Source organism: Schistocerca cancellata, chromosome 1 (assembly GCF_023864275.1).
Source record: "Schistocerca cancellata isolate TAMUIC-IGC-003103 chromosome 1, iqSchCanc2.1, whole genome shotgun sequence".
Taxonomy (NCBI): Eukaryota; Metazoa; Arthropoda; class Insecta; order Orthoptera; family Acrididae; genus Schistocerca; species Schistocerca cancellata.
The window spans coordinates 432,116,834-432,128,195 of NC_064626.1; the positions used below are offsets into that span (position 1 = coordinate 432,116,834).

An 11,362-nucleotide genomic window follows, 5' to 3' on the forward strand; every position below is an offset into this window, starting at 1 on the left:
CACCAAAGCCACCCCAAATAAAATTCTGCCTCTTATTTTTTTCTAATGCTCTATCTATAGGGTGATAATTATTGAAATACACGAAAAAAATTAGTTGTAAACTATGGACCGCACCCACTTTATTTAACACGTAAGCGTCGCTGCATATATATGGATTTCGGGTATAACATGTTCGGTATGCCTGCCGTCATTGGCGGTGATGTGGCGCAGACGAATAGCGAAATTCTGCATGACCTGCTGAAGTGTCGGTGCATCGATGCTGTCGATGACCTTCTGAATGACTGTTTTCAGCTCATCAATGGTTTTGGTGTTACTGCTGTACACCTTGTCTTTAATATAGTCCCTCAAAAAGAAGCCGCAAGAATCAGATCCGAAGAATATGGCGGCCAATCGAAGCCCACGCCAGTGGCGTCTGGGTCTCTCCTGCTTCGATCGGGTCAAGCGTCTAGCATGAATCACATGTTGTCGAAATCAGGGTTACTTTGGCTAATGCGGATGAAATCATTTTCCAAAACCTTCACGTACCGTACGTTAGTCATCGTGCCATCGGAGAATATTGCACCGATTATTCCATGACTTTACACTGCTCACCACACAGTCACCTGTTGAGGGTGAAGAAACTTCTCTATCGGGAAACACGGAATCTCAGTCCTCCAAATCTGCCAGTTTCGCTTATTGATAAACCCTTCCAAATTAAGTGGGCTTCGTCGTCGCATGCGCATACTAATTCCCATCATACCTGAGGCCAACCGTGAGGTTGAACATCCTAACGCAACCCGTTCAGGAGTTATGACGGTTTTGTTTCATATAGTTCAATAATTGTCTCTCTGAAATTAACCAACATATTTCAGTAATTGCTCAATGGGATCATTAAGGCCCATAAACTAATCCCCACTGTACTGTCCCTGGTAATCTTCTTTTAAAGGCATCTATTTGTGTTAATTCATCAAGAGTAAGTATTCTAAGTTGTTTTTGAGAAACATGTCTCATACTTCCACTTTTCCTTCTGTAATTTGGCCTATCCAATAGCTGCTACAAACAAGTGAATTGAATGAAAATGATAAAGGATGTAAATTGGGGAATCTTTCGGCACCTGAAACCCTACTGAAATGAATTTGTGAAGGAAATGAGCCCAAAGTTAAAATAACTGTGAGAGTCAATCATTAAAATGCGACAGACTGTATTCCTGCCTTAAAGTAAGAGGGATTTGACTGACTTTCCCACAGGATAAAGAAATTTAACACTAACCGTATTTGAGTATGATTAATTATAATGATTTGTGAGCACCTTTTAGGTTACCCAACCAATATGTTCAAGTCAAAAACTTTGCTGACTGATGCAGTAACATTTGTTAGTTGACAATACAATCAAGTATTTCTTCCACAATACTTATGACGCTGCGGTTGCATAATGATTGGGCATGGCTTTCTTAAAATTGAAACTATCAAATATGATCGTGTGTTGGTACACTAACCACCTGGTGAAGTGATATAGTTTGGCCCCTGTTCATTGAATGTACATAACAAATTAACTCATTTAATTCAAGACATACCTGCAGAAGTTAACATTATTTTATCATTGTATTACGAATTTGTAGAAGTATACTTCACGGGTGTAAAAAACACGATGTTACAATTCAGTCTGGTATTTGTGACTTGAGACTATTTTCGTGGTGGATTATTTTTTCATATCCTTTTTGTTTTTCGGAGTATCATGCTGATTTCATATGGTTCCTCATTTGCATTCCATCGTACAGCTAGACTTATTTTCATTTAGGAATGTCTGTGAGTTCTACCGATATCTTGAGGTATTGCTATAGGGTAAGGGAAACATTTCATTTGCCAATTTCTCCGTAATATTAAGCTTCTAATATTCAAAACTAATCTACTGCTTTAATATTCAGAAACTTATTTTTCTTCTGAAATCTTATGTTTACTTCAATATTGCTTTCTGTGTGGAATCTTCCTTATCCGTCACCTTTGAATGATAAACTGTCACATTAGATGTGACTGGAACGTCTGCCTTCATGATTTCCGGTAATTGATCCCTTACTGGTGTATTTTCTACACTTTGAAAGCAACTCTTTCTAGTGGTGAGTTGCTAGATATGCTGGATATGAGGCAAACACCACCTCATAACACACACACATTACAAAGAATAATAAAAGGAAAAATAAACTGCACTGCATGAGATTGCAAATTCCTTCAGCTGGGATGCACTCCCTAGTAATGGCATTACTAACGAGAAGAACACGGCACATGCCATAATCCGATACTCCAGAAACTTCGCTCATTGAAAGAGGGAACAAAATAAGCGACCACGTTTCTAGACTTGTCCGTAGTTACTCTACCGTTTCTGACAAACAGACGGTCAAAATATTCGACTTACTTTTCGTGTCTTTAGAATGTAACAAGCTTGGTTGCAGCGGAGCCACAGTGGCTAGCTTCATAGCTTCACGTTGTTTCTCCACGTCTTTTAAACCCGATTTATTTTTTAATATTTCATGTATCTACTCATGTCCGTAGACTGTTATTTATTGAACGTTTCTTCTCAAGTTTAGGGATACAGCTGCATCATATTAATTGAAAAGTTATTATTAATTGAAAAATAAGTATCATATATGTTTTTATCGTATAGTATATATGTGTGGTATTTTCAGCGGTTACAATCTTTTTAAATTCTCATATTCTTAAAGGTCCTTCTCATATCAATTACATTATATCAATATATTGATATTACATACACAATACCTGTGATATTATCTCAATTATATAAATTCTTAGCCGCGTGGGGTAGCCGCGCCAACTCAGGCGCCTCGTCGCGGTCCGCGCGGCTCTCTCCGTCGGAGGTTCGAGTCCTCCCTCGGGCATGGGTGTGTGTGTGTGTTGGCCTTAGCGTAAGTTAGTGTAAGTTAGACCAAACAGTGTGTAAGCTTAGGGACCGATGACCTCTGCAGTTTGGTCCCGTAAGATCTTAACACGAATTTCCAATTTCCAATAAATTCTTATATTTTATTCTGATGTTTGATCTTCAGGAAGATTTGGTGCATTCCCTTTGATGATAGTGACCGTATAAACATTCGGGACAGAAATTCCAAACACCATGACTATCGCGCTAAGGCTCGTTTGCCATAGTCACATTTCATCGTATGAATCTCACTTGGGAAAAAATCGTCGTTAACACCGCTGAAGAGTTCACGTGTTGGCAGATTTCGCGACAAACCACGGATAATGAATCATTTTTTCGAAAACTGACGCTTGGAATTCATTATGCAACAATGAACCGATTTTTGCTGCTTCGCGTCTAATTGTGATATTCTTTTCCTGTGCAGTGTGTGTACAGAAATTCTGCAGTTCTTAGATGAAATGTTTTAATTACAGTTAAAAGTATATTTCGCAGGGTTGACAGAGCGGCGCTCATTTAGAAGGAATTACTTTCAAAGAACAGGTTGGTATGCCATGTTCATCCATGAATTTCTCGACGTATAATGATCGCTTTGTCCATCTCATGAATCAATAACGAGCAAGAATGGCTCCGTTTTAACATACGGTTGTATGACTTTATCCAAGAACTGACTGTATGTTTCTTTTGTCAGCTTCCCGGGACTTATATGAGTATGTCAAGTGATGTAATTGGTTGACAGTAAATACCATGACTTTCTCACATCGGTGCAACAATCTTCGTCTACTGCTGATATGATATTCGCATCCAGTTTGCTGCGTATTGATCACAAAATCAGGGTCGAAGTGCTGAATTACAGCAGACGTTTGACGTTGAAAAGTCTCTAGGGTTTGCAATACTTCTTCGAACGTACGTTTCTCCTTTGAGCTGACATATTTGTTAAAACGTCGCTGCCAAATCCTATGCTTTGCGTGAAGGTATGACACCACGTTTGCGAAGCTTTAAATTCAAAACCTTCGGATTGCCTTGTAGCCGTTGCCAACATCGCCCATTGCCGCTAGATTCGGTTTGTAAGCAGATGTCCGTCCTTTCTGGCTTCTTCTAAACGATCGTAGACCCTCGAATCAATTATTTGATATTTCTGTTCCATCCTCCTCACTTGATTCTTCCATCACCGTCTATGATTTTGTAGGGCCCGGCATACACCGGTTGCCATTTTTTATTCTTTTTCGCTAACAGAGATGACTTGGGATGAGTCCTTATTAGCACCAAGTCATCTGGTTGATACACTGTTACCTTCTTTATTTTCTTGTCATGCTTCTTCTTTCGGCGCTCCACGCACCTCGTTAAGTTATTTAGTGTCTCAGCTATAATTTGTTCGTGAGGTACAACTTGTCGTGGTACAGTTGGATATAGCGTCCCCAATGCCATATTACGAAAAGACAATATTTATAAAGAAGACATTCATAATTTGTAAGAGATTTTTTTTTCATGTAGCCGTAAAACAATAATTTCTCTGTCCAGGTTTCAAATGCAAAGAAATAATTTATGACAAAATGATCTAAAGAGGTGACAAGATATACTCTTTTGTTAATTTTTTTAGTCGTCTTCATTACTTCTTCTCTTGTTTTTCTGGTGTGTCGACGGACATCTTGCGTGTGCTGACAAATGTAAGCATATTTGTATGAGTTAAGCATATAATATACTGATTTAATATTATTGTGCACTTTTAATTTGTAAGAGGTGATCCCGATTTCATGTCCGCCTTCCTTGAATTAACCTGCATTCAAGTAATTTACAGCTCAACAATTGCAGCGGCCGATGCAGCCAACGACGCCATTACGTGGCGATATTAACTTATGAAAAAAATTTGCGGAAGCTGAAAGCTCGCCCGCTATTAGAATAATATTAATTTTTCTCCACAGCCGCCCGACGTTGCAGAAAATACTTAGCTTTGAGATTCTTATTTTCAGTACCATAGCCGAGACCCAGAGCCAGGACTCTGACTACAATACAATGGTTAACGGAGGTAAGAAAACTCTCGCGCGTGTGTGGGCCGCAATTGTAACTAATAACTAAAGATCTTATGCTTTAAGGTGAACTGACTAGCCGAGGAAATTAATATGAAAAGTTTAATACATTGTACAACTTATATGCACATGTTTTAAGATTCAACGAGCCTAACATTCATTAACGTAACGAATAATTTGAAATTAATACTGTTAAAAAGGAGAACTTCAGGAACGCATTTAATCGTAAAATCAAAATTCAAATGAAATATCATTTTATTAAGGCCCACCACGTAAGTCGGCAACAATCAAATAATAATAATCACAATAATAATATATATATTAAATTACGACGGCCGAAGTTACGCGAGAGTATGACACCACGTTTGCGAAGCTTTAAATTCAAAACCTTCGGATTGCCTTGTAGCCGTTGCCAACATCGCCCATTGCCGCTAGATTCGGTTTGTAAGCAGATGTCCGTCCTTTCTGGCTTCTTCTAAACGATCGTAGACCCTCGAATCAATTATTTGATATTTCTGTTCCATCCTCCTCACTTGATTCTTCCATCACCATAGGTTTTTTTTTGCGTGCTTTTTGAGGTGATCGATTTCAGTGTCCACTCTGCACAAAGTTCGACAAGTTGTGCTCCCTTTATCCAAAATGAAACATTTTTTTTATCTCAAAAATTCCTGCTCAAAATTTAATATTACGTGAAAGCCTCATGCACACATTTATAAAAAATATAGATTTCTATTTACCTTCAATTCTACTGGAATTGTGTCGATTTCTGACTCGTCTTCATTTCCTTCTGGTGAACTGGAAGATTTTTTCGGCGACTGCATGTGCAGTATGCCCTTCACCATTTTCCTCTACAGTTGCCTTTGTAGTCAATACCGCTTAATCAGCAAACACCTCGCATTTGATAAAATCGATTTGTTTTCCCACGATTTCTTTGCTCAAGATTTTCGATCGGTTGGATGTCATTGTTACTGTTTTATTAATTATATGCAATTTCTCTAAGAGATCAGTGCAACAGTACATTGCACTAGTTATTTCTTCTCATTTCAGGCTCGCAGTGTCATACTTGTCTAGAATATCCACAGAGTCTTCCGTAATACACTCGTCCTGAAGATCTGGCCCTTCTAAGGGTATGGTTTCGGTTGAAATCTGGAGGCCCCACTGCTGTCTATTCACTTTGAGAACAACCTCACGAAAAGATGTGTTTCTCTTACTGATTTCCTAAAGGGACAAAACCATCTGGGCAGGTCAGCATCGACTGAATAAAAGACACTCCTTGCAGTCTGCAGGAACAAACTGTTATACTTGTTGGCCGGCCGAACCCCACTTTAGGGGAACAAGTACGCAACACCACCACAAGAAATACTACAGGAATTCCACTGAAAACAATGTCAAATATTTCGTCCTTCATTTTTTTTGTTTTAAACATTATCTTCTGCTGAAATGAATAGAAAAAGGACAAAAATAAATAAAAAACATTAAACAAGTTTCGAACAATGGGCGCAAACGTCCGAATCCAGGACGCTTGCTGATGAGCCACGACTTCATTCTCGTATTTTAAGCGTGAAAAGAACCATAAAGTACCTCAAAAACTTTGACCGCTGTTTTCTCAGAAACGATCGAATATCTACGGATAATCCGAGACAAGTGCCCACTTATTTTGACAGCTCTTAAACTGAGGTAAGTTCGTAGGAAATTGGGTTGACACTAGCCGTGTTCTCCTTCTAAGCATAGAACAATATGTCACCAAACATTCGAAACTGAAATTGGCTGATTAGGAAACACTTATTTTGCCACCAGCTCATAGGATTGTAACATTTTGTCTTTATCGCCACTATTATTTAGGTTGTGCGGAAGGCGTTCAATAAGTAATGCAACACTTTATTTTTCTTAAAGCAGTTTGTATTATTCCCTACTCTCGCGGCTACAAAATCTTATTTTTCAACGTAATCTCCTTTCAGTGCGACGGCCTTACGCCACCTTACTGGGAGGGCCTGTTTGCTCGCATGATACCTGTTGTGGATTGGCAAGAGAGCCAACCCACTATGAGAGGAAGCCGAAAGGCACGCGTTTTAACTCGCGCAGGCTGGCGTGAGGTCTGGAACAGGTCAAGGAAATGAGACTAGCGAAAAAAGGACATAGCTGTGGAATACTTAACTTTAATCCATAAATGGTGAACATCGCTCTTGACGGTACATGTTTTACAGCATCAATAGTAACTGGTAATGGCGCCTTGCTAGGTCGTAGCAAATGACGTAGCTGAAGGCTATGCTAACTATCGTCTCGGCAAATGAGAGCGTATTTTGTCAGTGAACCATCGCTAGCAAAGTCGGCTGTACAACTGGGGCGAGTGCTAGGAAGTCTCTCGAGACCTGCCGTGTGGCGGCGCTCGGTCTGCAATCACTGATAGTGGCGACACGCGGGTCCGACGTATACTAACGGACCGCGGCCGATTTAAAGGCTACCACCTAGCAAGTGTGGTGTCTGGCGGTGACACCACAATACCGATCTATGCACTAGTCGACATCGAGGCCAACGTATTGCTGCATCAATAACCTCCCCATCAACAACGTACTTCTTCCTGCGGAGTGCACTCCTAATCGGGCCAAACTGATGGAAGTCGGAAGATTCGAGATCCGGGATATAGGATGGATGAGGAAGAACAGTCCAATGAAGTTTTATGATGCTCCTCTCAGGTGCGCAGTCTTGGGTGAGGACTTGTGTTGTCATGGAGAAGGAGACGATCGTTTTTGTGGCGACGAACACGCTGAACTCGTTTCATTAATTTCTTGAGGGTAGCGCAATACACTTCAGAGCTGATCGTTGCACCACGACATCATACAGAATAATCTCTTCAGAGTCCCAGAAAAACGTCGCCATGACTTTACCGACTGAGTGTCCGAATCTGAAATCGAAGTGATGTGGCACCACTCCATGGATTGTCGTTTTGTTTCCAGCTTGGAGGGGTGAACCCTTGTTTCATGACCTGTGACGATGATCGACAAGAATTGTCACAATCATCCTCGCAATGCGCAAGCAATTCCACACAGATGCTCCTTTGTTGCTCTTTATGATCTTCAGCTAGTCGGGCACACACGTTTAAGTACGTCAATTGGTGGAAGAGCGTGTCAGCAGTATCAACAGGGAAGTCCAGCTGTGCAGCGAGGTGTTGAATTGTGATCCGTACATCACCTCGAATGAGAGAGTCCGCACGTTTAAACGTTGCAGGAGCCACAGCTGTGTCCTGGCAGCCGGTACGCGGGAGGTCGGACAGGTTTGCGCGACCTTGTTGCGATGGCGACGGACGCTTCGGCCAACGACTCCCCGAACTTTTGTCCACTGCCGGGTGTCCGTAGACATTCTCCAAGCGCCTACGAATATCTGAGATTCTCTGGTTTTTCGTCAAAACTCAATGACAGCTCTCTACTTGCAATGCACCTCCCTTACACATACCATTGTGAAAGCTACGTATAGCGCCGCTACCTGTCAGAATGCCACGAAACTATTGGGTCTAAAGCTGGAACATTCCGCATTTTGTCAACTGAAACTGGCCGAGAAAAAGTTGTGCTGCTTTTCTCATTCAGCGTCCTTCGTATATCAGCACTCTATGAGGAAGTGAAGTACTGCTATTTCTCTGGAGAAAACAACAAATGTAGATTTTTAAATGCTGCAATCACTTTTTATTCATTTCTTACAATTGTGATACATAAGGTATTAGAATCATCGCAGTGATGACCTGCATCCATTGACTGTTCACCGATGGGACAGCAGTCACTGGTGGTGTGTCCCGGCAGCCTTCGCCGCTGCTCTGCCAGCCTTCTTGGTAGCTGTCCTAGCTTTGGCGGCACTCTTGTCTCCTGTTCTGGCTTTGCCTGCTGCCCTGGCTTTGGCATGAGCCGCTGTCCTGGCTAGGCCGGCATGTGCAGGTGCTCCTTTCCGTGACGCTAAAAGGAACAAATGACGTTCGGTAATTACAGCTCAAAATTGACAGCCAATCAAGCTCAAGACCTACTACTTATCAAAAATAAGGAACCTACTGATTTCTCTGCAATTGACACTTGAGTGTTTTGTAGTACATACAAACACTTATACATTATCTCTCTACCATTCCACTCTAGAATAGCACACTGGAACACCTAACACCTAAATCACTCCCTGTCACTTCTTATTTCTCTTATTTTATCGCGATGGGCGTTTCTCCTATATACGGGGGAGCTAGCAGCATATTTTGGCTTTAGGACGAGGAAGTTTGTAATTAGATTTCGTGAAAATAACTCGCCACAATGGAAAATGTATTTCCTTAATGATTGTCATCCCAACTCGCTTGCCAGATTCGTAGTCTCTTCCACTTCGTGAAAGCTGCTCTTTTTCGCTGCCCTTCATCAATCCTGTGTTGTAAGATCACAAAACACTCAGAAATAGTCCAGAAGGGGACAGATAGACGTGCTCAGGCAGTCTTTTAGTAGGCCTGTTGCATCTTCTCAGTGTTCTGCCAGTAAAACGTATTCGTTTTTTCCCCTTCCTCATAACTTTTTCTTTGTGACGATACGAGTGTCAGTTGCTCTTAGTTTTACTCCTACTTCATACATACTCCGCAAACCTGTGTACGGTGCGTGTTGGAGGGTACCCTTTACCACTGTTAGTCATTTCCTTTCCTGTTCCACTCGCAAACAGAGCGAGGAAAAAATGATTGTCTATGTGCCTCCGGATAAGATCTGATTTCTTGTATCTTACCTCCGCGGTCCTCACGCGAAATGTATGTTGGTGGCAACAGATCATCTGCAGTCAGCTTCAAATGCCGGTTCTCTGAATTTTCTCATTAGTGTTTCTCGAGAAAAACCTAAGCGTCTGAGTAATACTTGTGTTTTGATCGAACCTACTGCTAACAAACCTAAAATCCGCTTCTTAATAGCTTCCTTTTTTCCTACCTGTTGCGGATCCAAAACACCCAAGCAGTACTCACGAATATGTCGCACTAGCATCATATATGCGGTCTCGTTTATAGGTGAACTACACTTTCCCAAAAATTCTCTCAATAAACCGAAGTCGACCATTTGCCTTCCTCAAATCAAACATGTGCTACGTCTGCAATGAACACGTCGTCGAGGGGACTTTAAACTGAAGTCTTTCTTTCCTTGTCGTAACACTCAGTTTAGGGAACTCGCCGGCCGGTGTGGCCGTGCTGTTCTAGGCGCTTCAGTCTGGAACCGCGTGACCGCTACGGTCGCAGGTTCGGATCCTGCCTCGGGCATGGGTGTGTGTGATGTCCTTAGGTTAGTTAGGTTTAAGTAGTTCTAAATTCTATGGGACTGATGACCTGAGATGTGCTCAGAGCCATTTGAACCATTTTTTTTAGAGAACTCTCCCATATGATTGATTTAGACCTAATGATTTGAGACCTTTTGAACATCACATTTTATGAAGACTAAGTATACAAAATTGGAAACTGTACCGTGTTCAGTATTTGTTCCCTCGGATCCGTCCGGCGACGAGCCGTCGCTGCTGACCGTTCTAAGGGCGAAGATTTGGCTGATATTGGGCTCCTCCTCTTCTCCACCATCCCCCGCCCGAAATGACAGAGGCTCACTGACGGTGTCGCAGTAGAAGTAGTAGTACTCGTCGTCGTCATCATCATCGTCATTATCGTCTCGTGCAGTCGGCTCGGTGTCGTCTTGAGCCATGGCGTGTGGCACGCAGAACACCACCAGGTAGGATCCTGCGAGCAGCAGCAGCAAGAGGCGCGACATCTCCTTGCCTGTGTGATACGGAAGACTGTCTACACTTTCCAGCTAGACTGCCGTACTGTGAAGCCGTCAAAGAATCGCAACGTCTTTTATAGCAACAGGGGGCTGTCAACTGGATACGTTATCGCTACTGGGAGGCAAATGTTTGCACGTGCATTTCAAACGTATGCTAGTAGAGTATAATCAGCACAAATTATCTCTTAGCATTTAATCGTAGTCGTTACTTCAAAAGGTCTTGTTCTTTTGCCCTTTCATGCAACAGGATATTATTATCTAGTCTGTTATATAAGGTGAACAAAAAACCCACGTCGGACGCCACAGCGCGGCCTTTGCGCTCTAACAGAACAAAAATGTCTCAAACAAAATTTCGTCCTGTACACATTTTCATTAGAAAATGGCCGTCAGTAAAGGCAATTTGACAACACTCCGTCATCATTCAATATCGCCCGTCAGCGCAGTAGGCAGAAACTTACGTTAAAACACTCGTGCTCCAGAGAGTAATTGCTGGTCTAGGAGCCATTTTACTTATTTTCTAGTTCTGATCTGCGCAGTTATGTTGCACCCCACGCTGTATACGTACCCTACAGCTACTGGTTTTTTCAGCGTTGATTATGAGAATTATCGGTAAGAAATATTGATGAAGAGCGAAGTGAAAAGGAAATCTTTGCGTCCTGGCCGAGACGGGCCAGT

At 41.9% G+C, this 11,362-nt stretch overlaps 1 protein-coding gene across 1 annotated transcript; it reads right to left on the minus strand.

Annotated features, from left to right (window-relative positions):
- Nucleotides 1-8,650: 8,650 nt before the first annotated feature.
- Nucleotides 8,651-10,715, minus strand: LOC126161607 (uncharacterized). Its single transcript, XM_049917561.1, has 2 exons — nt 10,381-10,715; nt 8,651-8,872 (listed from the first exon to the last, which is right to left on the minus strand). The coding sequence occupies exons 1-2, from the start codon at nt 10,673-10,675 to the stop codon at nt 8,700-8,702; spliced, it is 468 nt and encodes a 155-aa protein (XP_049773518.1). The 5' UTR covers nt 10,676-10,715; the 3' UTR covers nt 8,651-8,699.
- Between the last annotated feature and the right edge of the window lie 647 nt (nt 10,716-11,362).